This window comes from Gilbertella persicaria (genome assembly GCF_025201335.1).
Source record: "Gilbertella persicaria strain CBS 190.32 chromosome Unknown B0P05scaffold_12, whole genome shotgun sequence".
Classification (NCBI taxonomy): Eukaryota; Fungi; Mucoromycota; class Mucoromycetes; order Mucorales; family Choanephoraceae; genus Gilbertella; species Gilbertella persicaria.
Genome location: NW_026251973.1, coordinates 470,617 through 492,357, shown reverse-complemented (window position 1 = coordinate 492,357; position 21,741 = coordinate 470,617). Strand labels below are relative to the sequence as shown.

The 21,741-nt window shown below is 37.5% G+C and overlaps 13 protein-coding genes across 13 annotated transcripts; 7 read left to right on the top strand and 6 right to left on the bottom strand.

Moving 5' to 3' along the window:
• Window positions 1-11: 11 nt before the first annotated feature.
• B0P05DRAFT_535425 (uncharacterized protein) lies at window positions 12-1,171 on the bottom strand. The gene is made up of 3 exons (XM_051577434.1): window positions 731-1,171; window positions 218-673; window positions 12-174 (listed from the first exon to the last, which is right to left on the bottom strand). Exons 1-3 carry the CDS (start codon window positions 1,106-1,108, stop codon window positions 97-99), a joined length of 912 nt encoding a protein of 303 aa, XP_051436674.1. The 5' UTR covers window positions 1,109-1,171; the 3' UTR covers window positions 12-96.
• A 1,818-nt stretch (window positions 1,172-2,989) lies between these two features.
• On the top strand, window positions 2,990-3,356 carry B0P05DRAFT_507324 (cytochrome b5-like heme/steroid binding domain-containing protein; the record flags this gene model as incomplete). The annotated part of the gene is made up of 2 exons (XM_051575551.1): window positions 2,990-3,155; window positions 3,197-3,356. 2 exons carry the CDS (start codon window positions 2,990-2,992, stop codon window positions 3,322-3,324), a joined length of 294 nt encoding a protein of 97 aa, XP_051436673.1. The 3' UTR covers window positions 3,325-3,356.
• A 1,281-nt stretch (window positions 3,357-4,637) lies between these two features.
• On the top strand, window positions 4,638-5,454 carry B0P05DRAFT_535423 (uncharacterized protein). The gene is made up of 3 exons (XM_051577433.1): window positions 4,638-4,787; window positions 4,832-5,066; window positions 5,109-5,454. The coding sequence occupies exons 1-3, from the start codon at window positions 4,759-4,761 to the stop codon at window positions 5,421-5,423; spliced, it is 579 nt and encodes a 192-aa protein (XP_051436672.1). The 5' UTR covers window positions 4,638-4,758; the 3' UTR covers window positions 5,424-5,454.
• A 215-nt stretch (window positions 5,455-5,669) lies between these two features.
• B0P05DRAFT_535421 (uncharacterized protein) lies at window positions 5,670-7,007 on the top strand. The gene is made up of 4 exons (XM_051577432.1): window positions 5,670-5,823; window positions 5,870-5,927; window positions 5,976-6,870; window positions 6,916-7,007. The coding sequence occupies exons 3-4, from the start codon at window positions 6,162-6,164 to the stop codon at window positions 6,957-6,959; spliced, it is 753 nt and encodes a 250-aa protein (XP_051436671.1). The 5' UTR covers window positions 5,670-5,823; window positions 5,870-5,927; window positions 5,976-6,161; the 3' UTR covers window positions 6,960-7,007.
• Window positions 7,008-7,042: 35 nt separating this feature from the next.
• B0P05DRAFT_466561 (yeats-domain-containing protein) lies at window positions 7,043-7,714 on the top strand (the record flags this gene model as incomplete). The annotated part of the gene is made up of 2 exons (XM_051574343.1): window positions 7,043-7,253; window positions 7,296-7,714. The coding sequence occupies 2 exons, from the start codon at window positions 7,043-7,045 to the stop codon at window positions 7,712-7,714; spliced, it is 630 nt and encodes a 209-aa protein (XP_051436670.1).
• A 6-nt stretch (window positions 7,715-7,720) lies between these two features.
• Window positions 7,721-10,074, bottom strand: B0P05DRAFT_578440 (uncharacterized protein; the record flags this gene model as incomplete). Its single annotated transcript, XM_051581857.1, has 6 exons — window positions 7,721-7,908; window positions 7,958-9,130; window positions 9,175-9,450; window positions 9,496-9,565; window positions 9,618-9,906; window positions 9,950-10,074. 6 exons carry the CDS (start codon window positions 10,072-10,074, stop codon window positions 7,721-7,723), a joined length of 2,121 nt encoding a protein of 706 aa, XP_051436669.1.
• Window positions 10,075-10,226: 152 nt separating this feature from the next.
• On the bottom strand, window positions 10,227-13,792 carry B0P05DRAFT_570341 (Spt20 family-domain-containing protein; the record flags this gene model as incomplete). The annotated part of the gene is made up of 8 exons (XM_051581304.1): window positions 10,227-12,574; window positions 12,626-12,761; window positions 12,829-13,011; window positions 13,058-13,227; window positions 13,273-13,357; window positions 13,400-13,512; window positions 13,561-13,585; window positions 13,646-13,792. The coding sequence occupies 8 exons, from the start codon at window positions 13,790-13,792 to the stop codon at window positions 10,227-10,229; spliced, it is 3,207 nt and encodes a 1,068-aa protein (XP_051436668.1).
• Window positions 13,793-13,841: 49 nt separating this feature from the next.
• On the bottom strand, window positions 13,842-15,074 carry B0P05DRAFT_535408 (uncharacterized protein). The gene is made up of 6 exons (XM_051577431.1): window positions 14,911-15,074; window positions 14,837-14,846; window positions 14,699-14,774; window positions 14,370-14,659; window positions 14,156-14,323; window positions 13,842-14,097 (listed from the first exon to the last, which is right to left on the bottom strand). Exons 1-6 carry the CDS (start codon window positions 14,946-14,948, stop codon window positions 13,870-13,872), a joined length of 810 nt encoding a protein of 269 aa, XP_051436667.1. The 5' UTR covers window positions 14,949-15,074; the 3' UTR covers window positions 13,842-13,869.
• An 85-nt stretch (window positions 15,075-15,159) lies between these two features.
• Window positions 15,160-15,861, top strand: B0P05DRAFT_535394 (uncharacterized protein). Its single transcript, XM_051577430.1, has 4 exons — window positions 15,160-15,233; window positions 15,280-15,314; window positions 15,357-15,440; window positions 15,482-15,861. Exons 1-4 carry the CDS (start codon window positions 15,198-15,200, stop codon window positions 15,816-15,818), a joined length of 492 nt encoding a protein of 163 aa, XP_051436666.1. The 5' UTR covers window positions 15,160-15,197; the 3' UTR covers window positions 15,819-15,861.
• A 130-nt stretch (window positions 15,862-15,991) lies between these two features.
• On the bottom strand, window positions 15,992-17,736 carry B0P05DRAFT_570338 (DNA polymerase alpha/epsilon subunit B-domain-containing protein; the record flags this gene model as incomplete). The annotated part of the gene is made up of 5 exons (XM_051581303.1): window positions 15,992-16,181; window positions 16,223-16,707; window positions 16,751-17,153; window positions 17,279-17,624; window positions 17,667-17,736. The coding sequence occupies 5 exons, from the start codon at window positions 17,734-17,736 to the stop codon at window positions 15,992-15,994; spliced, it is 1,494 nt and encodes a 497-aa protein (XP_051436665.1).
• Window positions 17,737-17,869: 133 nt separating this feature from the next.
• On the top strand, window positions 17,870-19,535 carry B0P05DRAFT_535390 (S-adenosyl-L-methionine-dependent methyltransferase). The gene is made up of 2 exons (XM_051577429.1): window positions 17,870-17,940; window positions 17,995-19,535. Exons 1-2 carry the CDS (start codon window positions 17,889-17,891, stop codon window positions 19,512-19,514), a joined length of 1,572 nt encoding a protein of 523 aa, XP_051436664.1. The 5' UTR covers window positions 17,870-17,888; the 3' UTR covers window positions 19,515-19,535.
• A 70-nt stretch (window positions 19,536-19,605) lies between these two features.
• On the top strand, window positions 19,606-20,182 carry B0P05DRAFT_436756 (uncharacterized protein; the record flags this gene model as incomplete). Its single annotated transcript, XM_051573718.1, has 3 exons — window positions 19,606-19,912; window positions 19,956-20,016; window positions 20,062-20,182. Coding segments are annotated over 3 exons (489 nt in total), but the record flags the coding sequence as incomplete, so codon positions are not given.
• Window positions 20,183-20,231: 49 nt separating this feature from the next.
• B0P05DRAFT_585679 (uncharacterized protein) lies at window positions 20,232-21,668 on the bottom strand (the record flags this gene model as incomplete). Its single annotated transcript, XM_051582463.1, has 4 exons — window positions 20,232-21,212; window positions 21,256-21,425; window positions 21,517-21,555; window positions 21,602-21,668. 4 exons carry the CDS (start codon window positions 21,666-21,668, stop codon window positions 20,232-20,234), a joined length of 1,257 nt encoding a protein of 418 aa, XP_051436662.1.
• Window positions 21,669-21,741: the final 73 nt, after the last annotated feature.

Here is a 21,741-nt window from a genome sequence, read left to right as displayed (position 1 = left end):
AAAAAAATAATGTTATTTATTAAATTGAAAAAAGTCCATAAGCATAAAATTGAAAGGAATGTAAAGCATAAAAATAAGTTTTGGTGGGCATATACGTTAAGGTGATCTTTGTCTTTTTGGTTTACTGGATTCATCATCATCTTTGTTACAAAGCAATGATCTCAATACACGATTCTATTGAGCATTAGTATATTGTCCTACTCTTTTATTTCTTTACCTCAATTTCCAAGTCATGAATACGTTGTCTGAGCGCTTCAATTTCATCTTGATCATGGTTATGATTAAAAGGTAGAATGAGTGGTGGTAAAGATGTAAGTGATGAAGGAGGTGATGAAGGTAAAGTAGGTGGTGGTGGTGAAGTAGAAGAAGAGGATGATAAAAGTGATGGTGGTGAGGATGCATTGTTGGTCTGAAATGGAGGGGGTAGTTTTGTATTAACTTGCCATTGTGTTATCATGGATGGTATCAACATCGAAGGTGAATGATTGTTCTTATGATGGCTTGTTCGTAAACAAGCAGACCCACCTTCTGTCTTTCGGTGTCTGTTCAATGCATCTAATCGGCTAAAAGATCGTTTACAGACAGGGCAATGATAGGGTCTTTCACCTGTATGTAGTTTCTGATGTCGTTTCAAGTCATGCAGACGCAAGAATTGCTTTTCACAGTCATTACACTTGAAGAAACTTAATGCTTCATTTTTTTTTATTGATTCATTCTTGTATTACCTTACCTGAAATGGTTTTGTGGCTGAATGGGTTGCTTTATGGGACTTTAGATTATGAGCCCGATTGAATGTTTGACCACATTCAAGACAGGTAAATGTCTTGGGATTCTCGTATGGACTGGAAGGTACTGTCTTTAACGAGAATTGACCAAACAATGAACTAAAATCTTGTGTAGGTGTAATGGGCGTTGGCAATTTGGTATGTTGAGAAGTATGCTGCTGCTGCTGTTGTTGTTGTTGTTGTTGTTGGTCGACTTTCATGATGAATTGTTCTTTGATTGGACTGTTGCTGTCAGATGAAATAGAGACTGAAAGTACAGGCGGTGGTGAAAAGTCTTTATTGTTGTGATTTAAAGTTGCATTTTGTGAATTTATTTTATTCATTTGAATGAATGTTAATCAAGAGAAAAAAAAAAGAAAAAAAAAGGAAAGAAGAAATGAAACGAGAAAAAAAAAGAGAAAGAGAGAGAGAGAGGGGCTTCTTTGTTCTATTTCGCTTATTAAATGAAAGTAAGAAGGCTGAAAAAAAATACTTATTTTTTTTTTTTACTTTGAAATTTCACTCTCTCACTTTTATCTGCAATTTTTTTTCTGTCTACATTTTCAAAGAAGAGAGTCCGTGATGCATGAACACAAACTTATGTATCTAAATGTTTTAAAATTATGGTCAGAGAAACTTACTTGTCAAATAAGGAGGCATAGCAATGTTATTCAGCAGCAACTGACTGTGGCTGAACTTCCGAGAAAGCTAATATTATTGGCTAAAATGTATAATAAATACAAATGTAGCATTAAATACTCCCCTTTGTTGTAGATTGAATGAACCAAATGAGAATAGGATCGATTGTATGCATAATATTCGATTGTCCTCAAATGAACAAGAGAGAACTGAGATCTTTCTTAAAACCCCATTTTTTTTTATGGCTGATGGTAGTAAATCATTCTAAACGATATAAATTACGCCTTCTAAGGGAAAAAAAATAAATAAATAATAAAGGCTTATATATAGGAGCCAGTGGCTACACTATCATAGGAGAGAAGCCACAATTAGAAAACATAAATCCTGGCTGTATTCTATATCAATGCAAGTCATGGACGATCAGGGATTTGCGATAAGACATATTTTTAGAGTTCCGCTTAATTTTTACAAAGAAAGGAAATTATGTGTAGTAGTTCTCTCTCTCTCGTCTGTCTTTTTCTGGGGTATATGTACATAAAATCATCAGTAACACCGTCACAAAAGCCTTTGAATGGATAAGAAACAAGCATGAAACGAACCAAGACACCTTTATTATATCTAAGTTTGGCAAGATTCCATGTCATCAATATGATATTGGACTTGCATTGTTCCTACTCCCCCTTCCCTTCCTTTCTTTTTTTTTCTATAAAATTGTATCATCTTTTTCTTCTATAGAACAAATGGTTTGAAACGAGTGACATGAATATTTTTGAAAAGCCAAAAATAACCAAGTCAGTCTTCAGAGATTAACGTTATTATAGTTAAAGACTCTTGGCCTCTTCAAGCATCCTAAAGCCTGTGTATGTGCCCTCAGAGATTATTTATGTCTACAGACATTGCTTGTAAACATTTGTGGAACCTTTGGACATGTCCAAAATGGCCAAAAATGCCAGTTGAGGATGGACAATCATTCATGACCATATTGTTCAATCTCCGTCTTTGAGCTTCTTTTCGACTTTACGAAACAAGGAATGCAGCTATTGACCTATTCAAATACTCAAATTGAGTGCCAAAAGCTAAGATGTCTACAAATGGTTTTTAATTACAAGCTTTACTACTAAAAAATGAAGCTAGATTCAGAGAACATGAAAAACGTTTTTCCAGACCTGCTCTATATTTTACTAGTAAATATACTGTTTTTCTTAAATCAATAAAATTTAGAAACAGATATATACATCTTTTGCTAATATATGAAGACAGAATAACTACATCTTTAAGCATTTCTAAGCAAGTGCCTGATTTTTGATGAATATAATAGAAATGATTTTCTTCTTATTTAATCTCCGATAGAAATGCAATTGACGCATTGACTCTGTGCGGACGAGAGTAATCACTTGTGAAGAGACCGTTTAGTATAAAAGAAATAGTATATACTCAATTCTGCGTATCAAACATTTTTCTTTCTTCTATGCAAAATTATTTCATGGCTTCAAATAGATAATATGACCCTACATGCTTAAGCCAATGAAACGCTTTAAAAGAAAATGATCTTATTTTTTTTGAACCTTTTTTTTTTCTAATTCGACATGGTCAATCACTCTCAACAACGTTTAGAAATAATTAAACATCACTTTCAATATCCTAACGAATATACAGCAGAACAAGTTGCACAACATACGACAGAAGATGATTGTTGGCTTATCATTAATGACCAAGTCATAGACGCCACACAGTTTTTATCTGAACATCCAGGTACTGAAATTATTTACCATGCTTCACTCATCATGGTTTAGGTGGTAAAAGAGCCATTCTGCTTTATGCTGGAAAGAATGCATCCAAAGAATTTAGCCGAGTACATATGCCACATGTCATTCATCAATACGCACCTACTTCTATCATTGGTGTATTGAAAAAGAAATAAACATTGCCTATCTATTCACATATCCTTTCGGGAGTAAGCAATTATAAACAAAAGAAATATCTAGTGTCAAGGATATAGTCAATCACCTGAGCTATTATCATCACTATTGAATGCTCCTAAAGCGAGACTACAATTTATGGTCTTTATCAATTATGAGTCGTTGACGATAAACACCCAAAAAAATCTTAGTAATCACTGTCAGCAAAAGTTATCTACGTGTCTTATTCGATATTGAAGGGTTATCCGTCTACTTCTTCTTGTCGCACTATACATTTCAAACCAATATCTGATATTTAGGCTTACAAGTGGGGTTGTTTATAGGAACATCTCTATGCTGATAACCATCAATATGGACGAATACCTTTTTACACTCCTTGCTACAGACAACGTTTATTATGCATAATGTGAGATATTTGGAACAGCAATGAATTTCTAAATAAATCAGCTTGTAATGTCCTGTCAAGTTCAAACAAAGATGCAAAGTTCATTTAAGTCACAGAAAATAATTACGTGATTGTTATGCTTCTATTAAAAGAGCTAATGCTATCAGAAGGAATGAACTATAGAATACCCATGTCCGCCTAAAGATCTGTAATCAAGAGAAGTTTGTACAAAAAAAAAAGGTAATAGCTACTCATGATAACATATCTTTGGTATTCATTGTGTCATTTTGAATAGGCCCTAAGAAGTCAAAGAATTGTTTGTTATAAATCGAGATCTTGGTGTTGGCTCAAGAATAAAAGGATATAGACGATATGGAGGAAAGTGGAAGTAGAAACTACTCGGAAGCACAAATATTGTATGCATCACAAACGAGTATAATACATTCCAAATTTGTGTCTTTTTGTTTCCAAAAATTAGTCCACCCGGTGAACAGAACTGAGAAGGGAACAAGTAGGCAACTATGTCTCGTAACCGATTGTCAGCTCTGATATTGTTGGTCTCTCTACAATATTGTTCGGTAGAACGTTCCCCCCCATTTCCCATAAAACTCAGTCAATACTACACTGAAGATGATTTCAAGCAATTCCTAAACCAAAAAATGCGTAAGGTCGATGATGGCCCTGTTACTATTAATATGGATGGTAAGTGGCAACATGTCTCTAAAGTCAAACCTCTCCAAAGTTGGTGGTACTCTCTGAGTGACTGCGGTCATTGAGTATTTATTGACATTCATTATGAGTGTCTCTTTCAAACACGCTCTTCTTTTTTTTCTTTATTTCAATACATATTATGGTAACTTGATTTACTTTTGTTCTATGTGTCTATTAATACCATAAAATACAACAGCCGCAAGAAGACCAGTATAATCTATTACAAAACCCTACAAATAATATTTCTGCTGATCAAGATTTGGAATCTGGATTCAGTAACAACAATAACAACAACAACAACAACAACAATAGACCTGTTGAAGGAAACAACACGTCTAGTATGATAAGAGACTATTTTGAACAATCCAGGTAAAACATAAATATTTAATATAGACTCATTAAAAGCATATCAGTCATCCTGTGGCAGCATTTTTCTTTTTAGCATTTAGATTGGGTGCATTGTTGATGTATTTATTAGGCTCTATCTTCACTGATAATTTTACGTTGGTATTTGTGATTACCATTTTACTTTTAGCCTTTGATTTCTGGACAGTCAAGAATATTTCGGGTCGATTATTAGTGGGTCTTCGTTGGTGGAATGAAATTCAACCTGATGGTTCAAATAAATGGGTCTTTGAAAGTGCTAGTGTAAGCAAACACACTTATGATATATTCACTCATTCTGTTTAGCCAAGTCGAATCAATAATCCCGCAGATACTCGTTTATTCTGGTGGACATTGTATGGTACACCTGCACTTTGGGGTTTGTTTGCTTTCTCGTGTATCATCACATTAAAGTTTTCTTGGTTGATTATTGTGGGTGTTGCCTTGGTTTTAAACATGGCTAATGTGTATGGCTATACCCAATGCGATAAAGATGCTAAAAAGAGATGGGCTACTGGTATGGCAACTCGTTCTGCTCTAGGTTCTCTTAGTAGTGGAGCCACTGGTTTGGTAGGCAAGGCATTCACCAGTGGTTTAGGCAAAGTGTTTGGTTCTCGATAATCAAATAAAAATTACTTCTTTTAACATGGACTAACGAAGAAACCCTTTTTTCTAGAGCAATTGTTATTTCAGCCAAGGTATTCATGCAAACAATCGAGGTCATACTAAAAATAACTTGTCAATGGATGCGCATAAGTCGTCGTACTTATCCTATGTTGCATGTGAAATAACTTAATTGTTCATACTTTTTTTTTTTTTTTCAAGGAGTCCAAGAGGGAGGGGGGGAAGTTTATGCAATCAACATGAGGTTTTCTTTTTTTTCGAGTATAAAATAAGCAGCTAAAAAAAACATAGGTAGTCTTTATTTCACTTCTTTCCTTAACCACCACCACCCCTTACTTTCGTTTTTTAATATCAATGTCTTTAAAAAAATCGACTGCATCAGAAAATATGCAACCTAGTAAGCAACGCAGTAACGATAACAATAGTAATGACACTCGTATAAGATCATCTACCAAACGGCCTCGAGCACCTATTGCGTGTTTTCGATGCCATCATAAGAAAGTAAGCCAATCTATAGAAAGACTATGGGTGAACTAACCCCCAGACTAGGTTCGATGTGATGGTATTCATCCCAACTGTACACGATGCTTATCTACAGGCATTTTATGTGCTTATCCAAGCTCAAGAAGATCTCGCACAACCCAACCTACCAATGTGGATCCTTTTATTGATAATCTTTCACAGCTGGAGGCCCGTATTCGACGCATTGAAACTGATCTCGAAAACCAACGTTCCATGGTCAATTCAATTGTCCCTCATGAAGAGAATGAGTCTGTATCATTAGCTACCAGCGAACTCAAGGCAAAAATGCTCAAGACAGAAATAGAAGTACAAGATTCGAGATCCATTTTAGCACAATTACGACTTAAAGGCGAACAACGCATTTCTCGAGGCAAACGAGCTGCTGCTGCTGCTGCTGCTGCTGCTTCTGCTTCTGCTTCTGCTAATACTAGTACTAATACTACTATTACTACTACTGCAAATACCAGAGAAGATAAATCAACAGTTCATGAACCCAAGCTATCAAGTACAGAAACAAAGCATCCACGACAACCGCTTTATTTTCAAGATATGATGCTTGATAACAATACAGACTTTATGAGCTATGAATCTACAGGACAAACGATCGATTGGACTATGTTTGATAACAAACCCAGTCTGTTGAATACTATGCAGCCCATGTCTTCTGATTTGTATGCAGACCATCATATGTCTTTTACTGATTCGAAAGATATGACATCAATGGTCATGAATTCGATTCTATCTCCTACTTCAACTCGCTCTTCTTCATTGATAAGCAATATTGGGTTTCCTATCGTACTCCAGCCTTCAAATTCAACTCATTCAACCACTTCCAATATGACAACAACTTCCTGTTCTTCTCTCAATTCATGTGAAAATATCCTTCAGTTTAATATGGAGGACATGATGTTCCATAACAAAGGTAATAGAATCATGCTTAAACAAAATACTCATGATTCCATTCTAGATACGCTATCTAACAATACTACAATGTGGTTTTATCCTTCATAATAATAACAATAATAATAATAAGCCCTCTTTTTTTTGCTGGCATTGAAATCCTCTTGTTTTATTTTTTTTTTCTCTTCTTTATCATGTCCACGAAAAGGATCAAAGGGATCAGTGTGTCCAGACCTTTTTATTACGGTAGTATAGCGTACTCCCTTAACGGCAAAAAAGCGTCTGAAGCCGAACATACGCATAGATGGACAGTGATGGTCAAAGGACTTAACAATGAAGATCTAAGTTATTATATTAAAAAAGTCGTCTTTAAGCTTCATGAAACTTACCCTAATCCATTAAGAAGTAAGTCACAGACATCAACGCGTCTCTCTTATATTTTTGTAGCTGTGGAACATCCTCCCTTTGAAGTCTCGGAGACGGGCTGGGGTGAATTTGAAATAATGATCAAAATCCATTTTCATGCTGCTGCTAGCGAAAAACCTGTGGTGCTTTACCATCATTTACGACTTCACCCTTATGAAGATGATCTCAATGGTCAATCTTGGCCGAAAGATAAACCCGTCATGAGTTTACTCTATGATGAGCTTGTGTTTAATGAACCTACTGAAGCCTTATACCAAATATTCTCTCAACACAATGCTCTTCAACCTCATTTGCCAAACAAGAAATCTATGAAAGATTCAACAGCACCTTTATTTAGTACGCCATTGGAACAAGAAGAAGTGGAGCGACTTGATCATGCACAACACGAAATCAATTCTCAAATAGCATCTTTAAAGCAAAAAATGGCAACATTTGAATAATAAAACTTATTGTATTTCCATAAAGTTACTTGGAACTGAACCAGGTGCAGACCATATGTGTCTATAGTCATCCCAAACAGCACCAAACCACCATGATTGTTGTGTGATGTCTGCCTCTAAAATGCCTATGAATTGATGGGCTTTAAAAGATAATTCGTCTGCCTCTTTTGCTTGATAATCGTATTTAGCTCGAGCTATAGCATATGAATAAACAAGGCGTTTCTCTCTATATCTACAACTTACCCCAGAATTGAATAGGTCTTCCATCTGAATATTGATGAGAACGAGGAATAGCTTGCTGAACATACGGTGAGCTGATGGCAGGCGAAGGAAGTATGCCTCCTGGAGAAACACCGCCTAGGTTAGCATACGACATAGCAGGCGATGCTTGAGGTGAAACATTGGTAGGGATTGTGATGGGTGGTGGTAATGTACCTCGAGATGAAGTGCCAAAGTGTTGCACTGGATTTATCATGGGCGATTGCATCATAGGAGAAGCCATGGGTTGTATCAGAGGGGAAGCTATAGGCTGCATTAAAGGTGAAGGCTGCATTATAGGTGAGGGCTGCATTATAGGTGAGGGCTGCATCATGGGTGATCGGTGGATCATAGGAGAAGTCATCATAGGCGGTTGATTGTAGCCATGGTAGGGCTGTATCATGGAAGTATGGTGTGTTTCTTCAGGCTGGATCTGTTGAGCTGAAGGACGAGGCGATTTAGGTGCAACGACAGGATGTGTTAAAGGTAATTCTTGACGTTCCGTAGAGATCTCTTGAAGTACATGGTTGGGTGTAGCCTGCTTATTCTTTCTGATAGGAATAGATCCCGTATCTGGCTTGTATTCAGAAGGTTGACGGCGTGCTCTTGCTTCCTCACTCACGACTGCATTTGGATAATATGACTTGGGTTCTGCAGACTTGTGTTCTGTAGACTTGTGTTCTGTAGACTTTGATTCTGTAGACTTTGATTCTGTAGGCGAAATAACTTCAAACGTCTTGAGTAAACCATCCAAAGAGCCATGAGACTGGCTTTTCTCTAATGTGGCAGGGTTTTGTTCTTGTCTTTGTTGACGCGCAATGGCCATCTCATTTGATACTTGTTCCATTAAGGCTTTATTTAATGGTTTTCGTCGTATTTGACCTCGAGTAGCTGTACTTCCCATGTTATCGCTTACATAGTGACGCGCTCGATTGAGAGTATCATGGTTATTCATGTTAGATAATTCTTCTGATGGCATAGGTTCTTTAGATGCTTCTTTTTCTTCTTTCTGAGGTTTTGGTACTGGATTACTTGGTTGTTCTGGTGCGTTCTCTTGAGATTGGCGTATGGGTTTAACTGGTGGTTTAGGTATTGGTTTACTTGAGTGTTGCTTTCTCTTTTGCTCTCGCATTAATTCGCCTACATAATCATTTGTAGCTACATAAGATTCAGTAAATGCAAATAACTGCATTGTATCTTACTTGGTATCTTGGATCCAGTGCCACATAAAGAAACACACCTTTCAATCTCTTGTTCAAGATTACATTTCTCTAACTGTGTTCGAATATGCTCGCACCATTCATCTTGTACAAGAAGTGTTGCTGATGTCAGATTGGCGTATTCCCATACATTACTTTTCAGCAACTCAATCCTGTCTTCTTCCATGGCTTCCATCACCTCACATGCTTCTTTCCAGGTTGAATTCCATTCTTGAGCAGCAGCGTCTACTTTGGTTACTAATATTTTATATTGTTCCTCTTTAAAAGATATTAATTAAAAGAAGCATCTCTGGAATCACTTACTGAGTGTGTTCATCATAGGTGTTGTCTGCCCATTGGACACTTCATATTCCTTTAGATAGCTGGCTCTTGTCTAGACTCATCAGTGCAAGTTGAACTTTTCGTCTTTTTTTTTTTTTTTTTACCTTCAAAAGATCCAACATGACTTCTCTTCTTTCCTCATAAAAATCATGCATACTTGAAATCCATTTGTTTAAAAGTGATGTATATTCCTCTAGCTTTTGATTTAATTCAGAAGCAACTTGACTTTTGAGATTATCGGACAGTTCTAAATGTGATTTTGCTGTCTTCTGTAGTTCTGTATAGACTGCTGAATAAGCACCCAATAGGCCATCTTTTTCTTTTTTGTCTTGGCAATGGTTCTTTTCAGCAAGTAACAATAGTTTCTCTCCAAACTCTTGTTCAATACGAGCCCTTTTTGATTTGTTAGTCCTTTATTGACAATAATACACCTTACCTTTCCATATAAACATCACTTATGGCTTTTAAATCTTGATGTGTGGATTGAATATAGTCAAATAAATGATTCATACCCGTTTTATCTTTTGACCAAAAATGGTCTATAAAGGATAAAGAATGCATCTCTTGTTCAGTAACTTGTGTGTTGGGAGGCATAGAATAAAGCGAAGAAAATAAAATAAAATGAAAAAAAAAAAGGTTATGCGTATATGTTGTGCAATGCCTTAAATCAAGACTGTTTTCAAAACAAGTGACCAAATATAGTAATTTTATTATTATGACATATTGTTATTATTGTTACTTGTATTATTGGTATTGTTGGTTGAATTATTTGGTGTGTTATTTGCCTGTTGAAAATTCAACATGTTATTTCTCTGTTGAGCAGCAGCAGCAGCTGCTGCCTGTTGTTGTTGAAACTGTAAATTCATTTGAAACTGTTGAAGATTTTGTTGTCCTAATAATCCATTTGGCTGTAATCCAGGTGAACCAGCATTTGAAGCTGCTGCTGCTGCTGCTGCCGCCGCCGCCGCTTGTAAGGCTGCTGCTTGATTTAGTCTGTTCTGATTAAGGCCTGCCATCATAGCCGTACGATTGATGTCTTGTAAGTTTAATTGTCCTGCATTATTACGCATCATACCGCCCTGTTGTTGTTGTTGTTGCTGTTGTCGCATTGCTTGAAGAGCAGCCATTTGTTGTTGAGAGAAAGGCACTTGTCCTCGACCACGTCCACGCATAGCATTCAAGTTGCGCTGAAGCATTAATTGTTGAATCAATTGAGCTTGCTGTTGATTGATTTGAGGTGTGGCGGGAGATCCTTGTTGAGAGGGTTGTTGAGGAGGTGTTAATTGAGGTTGAGGTTGTGGTTGTGGTTGTGGTTGTGGTTGTTGAGGACGAGCAGCAGCCACACGTGCCTGTGCTTGTTGCAGTGCTTGTGCTTGAGCAGCTTGTTGTGCCTGAAGTTGTTGTTGTTGATGCTGTTGTAACACTTGTTGTTGCATTTGCTGTAATTGTCTGATTTGTGTCTGTAAATCTTCTTGAGATATACTTCGACTGGCAGCAAGGTTGGCCAAATGGTTACGGCGTACCATCAATAAGCCCATTTGTTGTTGGTGTTGAGGACTCATTTGTGCTAACAATTGAGAAGCAGCCATACTGGCTTGTGATTGAACGGGGTTTTGTGTTTGCTGAGGTTGTGGAATACCTGTAGCCATTCTTTGTTGAACAGGTGATTGTTGGTTTAATTGTTGCTGTTGTTGTAATGATTGTTGTTGTTGGTTAGTTTGCTGAGCAACTTGTTGAGCAATTTGCTGTTGCTGTTGTTGTTGGTTAGCTTGTTGAGCAGCTTGTTGAGCGGCTTGTTGTTGCTGTTGGTTAGCTTGCTGCTGCTGCTGCTGTTGTTGCTGTTGTTGTTGCTGTTGCTGTTGTTGTTGTTGTGAGTTAGCTTGTTGTGGTGGGTTAGTTTGCTGCTGCTGCTGCTGTTGTTGTTGTTGTTGAGCAGCAGCTACAGCAGCCGCTTGTTGTTGAGCCTGCAACACTTGTTGCTGAACAGCAGCCTGTTGTCTCTGCAAATGACTCGAATTAGCCAACTGACTCACCAATTGCTGTGCTGTCGCTAACGGTATCGCACCTGACGTGACCAACTGTTGAATCCGCTGCAAAGAAGCTTGCGGTGTCAACGGCTGCCCATGACCACTGAGCGCTTGAGCCAAAGCTGCTTGTTGAAGATTCGTCATAGGAGGCACAGGCATCATTGGACGTTGTTGTTGCTGTTGTTGTTGTTGTTGCTGCTGCTGTTGTTGTTGTTGTTGCTGCTGCTGCTGCTGCTGCTGCTGTTGTTGTTGTTGTTGTTGTTGTTGTTGTTGTTGTTGTTGTTGTTGTTGTTGTTGTTGTTGTTGTTGTTGTTGTTGAGGCAATACCATATGTTGAGCAGCCAAGGGTTGCTTGACCATCGCAGGACGTTGAAGCGGTGTGTGTGACATGGTAGGTGTACTTAAATGCGATTGAGAAGGAGTGGACGCACGCGATTGAGCTTGTTGTTGCAATTGTTGCATATGTGCTTGAGACTGGATTTGAGCTAAGGCTTGGGCCTGAACTTGGGCTTGGACTTGAGCCAATGCTTGTGCCTGAGCAGCTTCTGCTTGCATTGGATTTAATGGTTGAGATGTTTGTTGGTTCAGTAAAGCTCTTTGATGAGGAGGAAGCATGGCTGCTTTGGCTTGCATAGCACGGCTTTGTTGAGCATGTAATTGTTGTAATTGGAAATTGACATTGGGTTGAGCCAAATGAGTCGTCGTCGCCATCGTCGTTGCTGTCGTCGCCGTTGCCGCTGCCGTTGCTGTACTTGTGTTAGCAGGTAATCGAGGATGAGAAGGTGAAGGAGGTATGATGTTGGTACTTGTGTTATCTGATACCAGTGTATTGAATTGTCCATACGTGGATTTCAAATGAACAAGGTAAGTTTCCATTAAATATTCTGGGCCAATCTTGAAGTCAATATTACCACCCTGAACACTTGTATCATACACTGTGCCCCAACGGAACACACCATCGTACTCTCCATGAAGAAGATAGATATTGACCATCGTATAGACCTTCTTGTCCCCTTCTGTCCGTTCAAATCGAACTGTGCGTATACACTTTCGACCATCAGGTAAAAGAGGAGGTTCTGACATACTCTTTCTGCCTTTCCCTTTCTTCATATCTAAAGCAGGTAATGGATCTGAACCCAATTTACTCTTCTTGGTTCTCCAGTCATGAACAAATGAAATCTTGCCAAAATTAGGTTCAAAAGGAAATGAACGTTTGGCTCGCTAAAAAGAATGACCCTGTGAGTTTCATACTCATCATCATGTCATCAAGAGGGGGGGGAAGGCTTACCGTGTCCATCAGTGTCATGAGTTTCATGCTCTCTGCCTTCTTGGCTAATTTTTGCTCACGTTCAACTGAATTGTATTTCATCTTTCGCTTTGGTTTTCTGCGTCCTGTGCTATATTCCATCGCATTACTTACACGAGACACTTGAATAGACGGATCGAGACATAACGGTTCTTCTGTCGCTATCTAATACAGCCATGAGTCCACCATGCTATCTTTTGGTTTTATTTACCAGTATCTGTGCTTCTATTTGTAAAGCAATATCTTCTGTCCATGGTACACCCCATTCTTCACTTAACAAGGCAATATCTGTCCAAATACTTTCTGCTGTAGGTTTCATGACAATACGTTTCGTGGTTGCATGTTGTGCTCGATGGTCATGAATATCCACCATAAGGCAGCCTAATCATGATGTTAATATGCTATGTGTAGTTGTTTATTATTTACCATTGTAATAACGACATGAAGCTTCATTGAATATATCGACTAAATCACCAGGCAATTGTTTTTCTTTGATGCATGTCAAGAAATCCTTGTCAACGTATAAATAATGATTCATCATAAAACAACTTACTTTGAATTGACTCTTGTATGAAAAGAATCCATCTTCATGTTCAAATTTAAAATAAGTTGGATAGAGATGAAGACAAAGAGAAGGTGGATCATGTTGATGTCGTTTTAATAGCTCTATTTATCTATATATCAATATAAAGGTAGTGAATAGATCCAATCTACCTTTTTCATCTCTTAAAGGTGGCGACTTTGAAACTTAGTTAGTTAAGGAACGCGTACATAAACATACATGTGCTTATGCTCTTACTTTGATAGATGAAGCATGCCAACGTTGTGTTATACTAGGTTTTTTAGACAGCATTAAATGAGAACCTTGTTTTGAATGAAGTTCTGCTAGTTGAGTTATATTGTTTTGATCTGCTTGAAGTTTAGCCATTACTTTAGTAGAAGCCATTGTTCACAAGATTTTTTAAAAAAAAAAAGAAAAAAAAGACATTGTTTTCATTGCTCTTTAAGGTCACGTGTTTTTGTTTATTTCTTAGGAGGATGGTCGTATTTTGATTTCCAAATCCAAGAATTGCCCATAATGCCTTGACCTTGTTTGTCTGCTTTACGATAATATTTAGCAGCCATATAAAGATCTTTCTTAACTCCTTGTCCTTGATAGTAGCAATGACCTAAATCATTTTGTGCATCTGGATCACCTAGATCAGCCGCTATCTTGAAGAACTGAACAGCAGATTCCTTGTTCTTTTTACACTACATATAAAGATTGAATAAGACAATAGACACACAAACACAAAAAAGATCAACATACACCCCAACCATGTCTAAATGAGACACCTAGTTCATAAATGGCCATGATTAATTCACCTTTAGAAGCAGATGTGTTGACTGTGTTGGTAATGTTAGCTAAATCTTCAACAGCATGTTCAGCTGCTTTTTGAAGGTATTGAAACGCAATATGTTCATTTTTTTTGCAACCCTATATCACGTATTGAGTGTCTAGTTTGGGAGGATAAATGTCTTACCCAGCCATGACGAAGGGACACACCATAAAGAAACATGCCAATAGGATTCCCTTTTTCAGCACCTAATCGAAATAGTTGGGTTGCTTTTTCCAATTGGCCTTTTTCATGAAAAGAAATGCCTTGATGAACAAGGGATTCAATTTCAGCATCTGGTTGTTGAATAGGTTCTGGTGTCATGGGTGATGGAATAGAAGCAGGTGATGGATAGACAAGTGATGTTCGATTTGCATGATCAATAGTTAAAGGAGGGAGAGCTAAATGATCGTCTTTTGGGTTGATCCAATCATTGACTTGTCATGTTAGACTAAGAATATGAATTTTTATCTTACCAAGGCATGGATCAATATCTTCAGTATAGATCTTGGTTGCATTGGGATCCACAAGGGAATCTCGGTTCAGTTGTTCCTAATGGAGTAGATGAGTAAGTTTGTTCATCAGTTTGTTCTTTTTCTTCTTCTTTTGTTTACTTGATGAGGACTACATAAACACAAAATCAATATATAAAAAAAAAAGGCATAAATTTATAATCAATATACTTTACTGTGATTTATGAAGGTGAAATGATAGCTTTTTAAACATGATGAAAAGGAACGTATTAAAATAAAGAAAAACAAGTAAAAAGGAAAGGAAAGGAAAGGAAAGGAGAGATAGAGAAGGAGGAGGTGAATAAAGAAAGAAAGAAAGAAAGAGTGTATTTTATATACAAATTAAAGTAGCTTGTGAAGTGAACCTATTTTAGGTACTCAATTTCAACGTAACACTATTTTTTTTTTTTTTTCTTTCTATGCACGGAATTTTAAACCTTTTTTCTTACTTTGTATTATCAATATGGGGTGTTGTGGAAGTAAAGAAGATCATGAAGAAGTAAGAATCAATACAACATGACTTTGTACTGACTTTTGTGCTATAGGATGCACCCTTATTACATGACCCAGTGGGAGACAAGTAAAGTAACATTAGACAGAATCAAGCACTAATGCATATTAGTCGAATGAACTATCAAACCTATGAAACGATTGATGTCCAAAAAGAACAAGAGTTTTGGAACAGTATTATCGATAAAACAACACAGTAAGTTATGTTTTGATGACATAAGACTCATAAATCTATAGGAATTTGATTGATATCTCAAGTGGACAAACAGATCCTTTGCAAGATAATGACGTACAAGAACGTAAAATGAAATATGCTAGCTTATTAGACCATATTCAGCCTACACAACAAGATAAACACACGTATCCCAACAGAGACACCCATACCATCCTTGATATCTTAAACCAAGCTAAACCCAATGGAGGTATGTCTGATGGTGAAGTGGATTGGTTATATCAAACAATGGATGAGATACAAGATGCACTTCAACATATTGATATTGAACCTGTGGGTGATATGGTTGTTCATTTAGTCATGTCAGACTATAATAGTAGTAGTAGTATTCGAGCCTATTAAGTCTCTTTATTATAGTTTGAATAAATCAACACGAATACGATCATTTTCTGTAGGATACATCATAATACGAGCATAATGACCGCCTGATACTTGCTTACATACATGGCCAGGATTAATACAGACAGTGTCTTGTACAGCCTATTGATAAACAAATGAGTTATATAGATAGATGCTTATGTTAGTACCTTGGTGAAGTGCTTTAGTTGTGAAGGTAATATCAATAGATCAGGTCGTCTTGATAACTGAATGCGATCTAGTTGTCCTGAATCAATACTATCACCCACTGCATGAGGGAATAATGGATAATATGTGTGTTGTTGTAGTAAATGTAAACAGAGTTCATGCATTCTATCCGTTGTATTTCTATGCCACATCAGTTATAGATCAGATAACGTTAGACTTACTTGTGTATCTCTTCTCGAGCTAATCGAAATAGAATGTCAATATTCCCAATAGCCATGGTATGGTCATTGATACTGATAAAAGAAGGATTACTCAGCATATGAATACGTGGATGCTTCATATCCTGTAATGCTGGTTGAGGAAACAAGGGATACATATGGGTCACGTCATCTGCATGAGGGACCATCAAAACATGGGTATGGACAAGGATGTCTAATACTTGCTCTAATCGCTTGTAGATTTGATCTGCAAATATCTGTTCAGGCAATGTTTCTATCTTGCCACTGAAGATACGAGGGTGTTGGCTAGATACAAATGGACCCATCAATAAGATTACATCTGGTTTCTGTGTAGCACACATCTGAAGTAAGTCTTCTAGAGGTTGAAAGGATAAATCATCATTCAGTGTAAATGGACCTGCTGCTGTAATCATCTCTAAAGGCCTGTTGTCTGCCTGCATAGGTGCACATGGCTCTGGTAAAGGAGGCTAGCATAGACATGAATAAAATAGAGTCAATAAACAGACTTACAAGTAATATACGCTCGACTGAAAAGACCTCTCCATTCGTATTTCGACCATAAAGACCTACAATTTGACCAGGGAAAAGAGAATATTGCTCCAGACCCGCCAGATCAAGTTTGACACGTCTTCCCATGCCTAAATCCTTAGATGTCTGCAACAACACAGATGTCTCGTTTAATTTGTCTTCACTGTCTGAACAAATACGACCACAGGTATAAATAGGTTCTTGATGAGGGCGTGTAGGATTACTAAGTTCAATTTGATGTGCTTGTATGATCAAACTGCTGATGTATTCAATCCTTTCATCCAACATGTCTGCTCTTTCTTTGATCTTCTCAAACATGTAGCGATACTCTTGGATGGGGGTTCTAAATGACTGAATTGAATAGCTGAAGGTTGTTCTGGTTTGTCTATCAGTGGTAAGTGAGGATTGTGTTGACTTTCGATCAGATGGGAAGTCTTTCGTGTCATGAATTGACTCGACATGGGTGAACTAACATCATTAACACGTCTTGTCTGATTAAATAAGACTTACATGTGTGTATCTGTTAGATGAGAAGAGGACAAGGGGACTACTTTATGTGGTTTTGTTGTCGAATGCATCATGGTCGACATGAAACTCTCCACACTGTCCTCTGAATACGGTTGAGAGATGCCATATTCAGATAAATCCATCGCTTGGCTTCGTTTAGTAACTACTTTGCCCTTGATGGTTTTACGTGTCTTGCGACCTCGATCAAGTTCTCTTTGAAGTGCATTCTTCAAGTGTTTGATATAAGGTAACGTAGGCTTGATGGAACAACCAGTGTTCAGGGCAAATGCTTCCCATTTGAATTTAAGGTGATCGGGTGTCAAGGAATACAAATTACATAAGCTAGTTACTAATAGTAGGTGAGTTTATGGATTATGTTGCTTGAATTTACATTCGGATGCAATGGTTTTGTCATTATCACCCAGTTCAAATACGCGTTGAATTTGGGTTTCTGTACTCATGATAAAATAACGCGAAAGAAAAACAAAAACAAAAAAGAAACGCGTCTGTGGCTCCCATCCATCATCAAGAAAACGCGTCACTTGTTGCTCTGTTGCATAAAAAAAAATTGACATTCTCTCTTTTTTTTTCTCTCTCTCTTTTGTCATTTACCATGTCCCACTATCACGGCTCACAATATGCACCTTCTGAAGTAGATCCTGAAGGTAAGAAAAAAAAAACTACTTACGAATCAACATGGTAACCTGAGACACTATTAGATCAAACATGGGATGACTGGTCCAACGATGAAGAAGAACAACAAGACTCACAATGTTTATTCTGTACTGACATGTTTCCTCAAGTCAACATGACATTTGAACATATTAAACAAGTCCACGGTTTTGATTTCATTCAGGTCAGAAGATCATTGCATCTCGACTTTTATCAATGCATTCGTCTGATCAACTACATTCGTCAACAAGTGAAATCCAATCCTCAGTTAAGTGCGATTGATGTTCAATTCACAGGCAAAGAATCATTTTGGAAAGAAGATGCTTACTTGCAACCTGTGTTGGAAGACGATGCCCTTCTTTTTGCTTTTGATGAATTAGACGCACCCGAGATCAATCCTTCTCAGATGGAACCCACCACACCCCTTGAAAGACATTTAGCTGGACTTGTTCAACAAGCGCAAGAACAAGCTGTAAATCTACAAGGCCAATTTGAAGCTTATAAATCAAGCGTAAAAAAGAGATTTTATGAACCTCTCGAGAATCAAACAGAAGAACCCGTCGTGGACAACAGCATCTATTATTTCAATGGGTATGCTCATAACGATATCCATGAACAAATGTTGAAAGACAGAGCACGTACAGAAGCCTATCGTGACTTTGTGTATGAAAACAAAGACGTGTTTAAAGACAAGATTGTGCTTGATGTAGGTTGTGGTACGGGCATCTTGTCCATGTTTGCTGCCAAGGCAGGTGCCAAACAAGTCTTTTCGGTCGATAATTCAGCTATCATTGAAAAGGCCAAGCTAAATGTGAAGGAAAACGAATTGGATCATATCATTACTTGTATTCGTGGCAAGATTGAAGAGATTCAATTGCCTGTGCCTCAAGTCGATATTATTATTTCGGAATGGATGGGTTATTTCTTGTTGTTTGAGGCCATGTTGGACTCTGTCTTGGTGGCACGTGATCGCTGGTTAGCTCCTCAGGGTATCATGGCACCTAGTCAGACACGTATCTTGATGGCAGCACTTGAAGATGAAGAATTCAAAAATGACCATATTGATTACTGGAATGATGTCTATGGCTTCAAGATGTCTGCCATGAAGCCTACTTTGAATGAATCGATTGTTGATTTCATCAAGCCTCATTCGGTGGTCTCCAATGTGGTCACTTTGTTAGATTTACCTTTACAGACCATTACGATTCAAGAATTAGATTTTGTGGTTCCTTTTACAGTGCAAGCACAAAGAGATGGTACTGTTCATGCATTTGGTGGATGGTTTGATACTTGGTTTACAAGAGATGGTCATTCTATTCCTTTGGATAGACAAGCACAAAAAGTAGAAGGTGAAGTGTATATGACCACAAGTCCATTTGGTGAAGATACCCATTGGAAACAAACCACCTTTGTGCTTGAAAAAAGTATTCCAGTGAAAGCAGGCGATCAAATCTGGGGTCTATTTACGTGTCATAAGGGTGAAGAAAACCCAAGAGAATTAGAATGTCAAATTGAATACACAGTTCATGGTGAAAAGCACGTACAATCGTTTTCTTTATCTTCTTGAATGTGTTACATAATAAAAATTTGCTCTTTTTTTTTTTTTGATGTCTACGTATGGCACATTGGATCCTGAACCACCTTTACGTGAAAAGGGATGGCGTGAAAGTTTAGGAGAGAAACTAGAGAATGAAAAGTTTCATTTGGCTGTATTGTCATTGGTCCTGATTGATGCTGCATGTGTACTTGTACAGATTTTTTATACTTTCTTTCACGAATGTCAAGTACCTGTATTAGACGTTAAAGAGAATCATCTCTTGTTGGCATTTGAAATAGCTGAAAGTATCAGTATTTTTATCTGTACCATGTTCTTGTTTGAATGTATCTTATGTCTTGTTGCTTTTGGTCCTGGTTACTATTTGCCTGATTATCCTCATTGGAAATTACACGTCTTTGATGCGGCAGGTAAGAAAAAATGGTCCATCAATTGTTTATTCACGAATACTAGTGGTCAGCACAACATTTCTGCTAGAAGTGATTCTGAGAGGAAAAGAAAGAGAAATAGCTGGGTAAAAAGAGGAAGGGAAGGAATGCAATAATACTTACCCATATAGTCTGTTGATCATATTTCGTCTTTGGAGAGTAGTCAAGATCATTGAAGCAGCAGTGATGAGTGTCAGCTTCACTCATCAAGAAGAATTGGAAGAATTAAGGGCTGCTTATGCAGAACTAGAAGAGAAATATCAACAAGAAATAGAAAAGAATAAACGATTGACATCTTGATTTACACTGTATTGTTATTGTTATTGCTATTGTAATTCGATAAATAAGAAGAAGCCAAGATAAACATGGGTCTTCTTTTTGGTAAAGTAGTAGTGGTAGTTGTATCTGCATCAGGTTGAGGAGAAGAAGGCTTCTTTTTCTCTTTTTTTGTTGATTTTGGTTTGGTCTTTTCTTCTGTCTGAGTCAGGCTATCTTGGTTTTTAAATGCAACCTGTTGTTTCTTGGCATGATTTAGGTTATTCAGGATGGCATCATTGGATGGATTGCTTGTACTGGCTGTTCTCTGCCTTGCCATACGTAAAGCACTATGTGCTAATCGAACATTTTTACTATATCGAATCTTTTTACCATTTGATGTTCTTTTGGGTGCATGCACAGGTGGGACAAATTCAAGGGGTTGTGGTGACTTGGCTGTCTCAAACAAGGCATCTATACTTTTCTGGTTCTCTAAAAAGTCAGGCAAACATTGACTGATGTCCATCATAGCAGGATTGGGTTCTTCTTTGACGTCTGTTAGATCCAATCCTTGAAAGGGATTCTCATTCAACATTTGATGAAATAAAGCCATTTCAGCCACCATGGCATCCTTTTCCTTTTGCTGTTGTGTCTCTGGTGTTGAAGGCAATTTGACATCAAGTCCCATAGTGATATCTTGAATCCATTTGTTGAGTCGTTTGACTTCTTGCTCTAAATGTTCAATCTTTTGATGTAAATGACCACAATATTGATCACAGTGTGTCTTTGCTTGAGAAAGAGTACCAATAAAGGGACATCCTTCATGTGCATAAATGCATGTATACGACTGACATTCATTTTCGTGTTGAGCTAAATCTTTTCGTAAAAAGGGCTGACAAAGTGGCATTTGATTAGGGCAAGTCATGGTCTGATAAAGACATGTCTTGAGATGTTCTTGCATGGTGGCCTCATTGAGATGAGTGGCATCGCATCCTGCATTAGGACATGATTGGGGTTGAAATGTACACTGGCAATGTCAATAACATATACAGTTTCTGGTCTCATCTTACCTCTAAAAGGTGATTGTCTGAGAGTAAACCTTGCCATGGACACCCACTCTTTGCATAGCGACATTGAATACGTAATCTTCCCACCTGTCTCTGTACAAATTTAGAGAGTTGAAAAGAATTTTTATCCAGCAATGTCAAGCATATTGGGCAATTTTCTAGTTGTTTTTTGTCTATATGACACTGAATGCATTTACTACAAAACATATGGTCTGTCACCGTTGTTTCTTAGTATACATCACATTTCTGTTTGGATTAAGTTACCTTCTGGGCAATGCACTTGTATTGGATCCTCAAGGACATCTAACAGGAAGCTTAGAATCCTATAGTCAATTGCAGCAAAGTATACCTGTACATATACCACATAGTAGCTCAGGACAAGGCTCTTCTATTAACAAGTCTACTTTTTTATTCATTGTATCGCGTAGTACTAATAATAATAATAATAATAATAATAAAGAAGCAGAATAGCAAATCAAGACGCGAATC

Excerpts from the sequence above, each read along its gene's own strand:
- B0P05DRAFT_535408 (XM_051577431.1), bottom strand. The coding sequence starts at position 14,948 with ATGTTTAAAAAGCTATCATTTCACCTTCATAAATCACA. Across the intron at positions 14,660-14,698 it reads AGATATTGATCCATGCCTTG|TCAATGATTGGATCAACCCA; the intron begins GTAAGATAAAAA and ends TAACATGACAAG. Across the intron at positions 14,098-14,155 it reads CATTTAGACATGGTTGGGGT|TGTAAAAAGAACAAGGAATC; the intron begins GTATGTTGATCT and ends CTTTATATGTAG.
- B0P05DRAFT_535421 (XM_051577432.1), top strand. The coding sequence starts at position 6,162 with ATGGTCAATTCAATTGTCCCTCATGAAGAGAATGAGTCTGTATCATTA. Across the intron at positions 6,871-6,915 it reads CATGATGTTCCATAACAAAG|ATACGCTATCTAACAATACT; the intron begins GTAATAGAATCA and ends ATTCCATTCTAG.
- B0P05DRAFT_535394 (XM_051577430.1), top strand. The coding sequence starts at position 15,198 with ATGGGGTGTTGTGGAAGTAAAGAAGATCATGAAGAA. Across the intron at positions 15,315-15,356 it reads CATGACCCAGTGGGAGACAA|TCGAATGAACTATCAAACCT; the intron begins GTAAAGTAACAT and ends AATGCATATTAG. Across the intron at positions 15,441-15,481 it reads ATTATCGATAAAACAACACA|GAATTTGATTGATATCTCAA; the intron begins GTAAGTTATGTT and ends ATAAATCTATAG.
- B0P05DRAFT_535390 (XM_051577429.1), top strand. The coding sequence starts at position 17,889 with ATGTCCCACTATCACGGCTCACAATATGCACCTTCTGAAGTAGATCCT. Across the intron at positions 17,941-17,994 it reads TTCTGAAGTAGATCCTGAAG|ATCAAACATGGGATGACTGG; the intron begins GTAAGAAAAAAA and ends AGACACTATTAG.
- B0P05DRAFT_535423 (XM_051577433.1), top strand. The coding sequence starts at position 4,759 with ATGATAAGAGACTATTTTGAACAATCCAG. Across the intron at positions 4,788-4,831 it reads GACTATTTTGAACAATCCAG|TCATCCTGTGGCAGCATTTT; the intron begins GTAAAACATAAA and ends AAAGCATATCAG. Across the intron at positions 5,067-5,108 it reads GGGTCTTTGAAAGTGCTAGT|CCAAGTCGAATCAATAATCC; the intron begins GTAAGCAAACAC and ends CATTCTGTTTAG.
- B0P05DRAFT_535425 (XM_051577434.1), bottom strand. The coding sequence starts at position 1,108 with ATGAATAAAATAAATTCACAAAATGCAACTTTAAATCACAACAATAAA. Across the intron at positions 674-730 it reads CAGCCACAAAACCATTTCAG|TGTAATGACTGTGAAAAGCA; the intron begins GTAAGGTAATAC and ends AGTTTCTTCAAG. Across the intron at positions 175-217 it reads TTCATGACTTGGAAATTGAG|AATCGTGTATTGAGATCATT; the intron begins GTAAAGAAATAA and ends AATGCTCAATAG.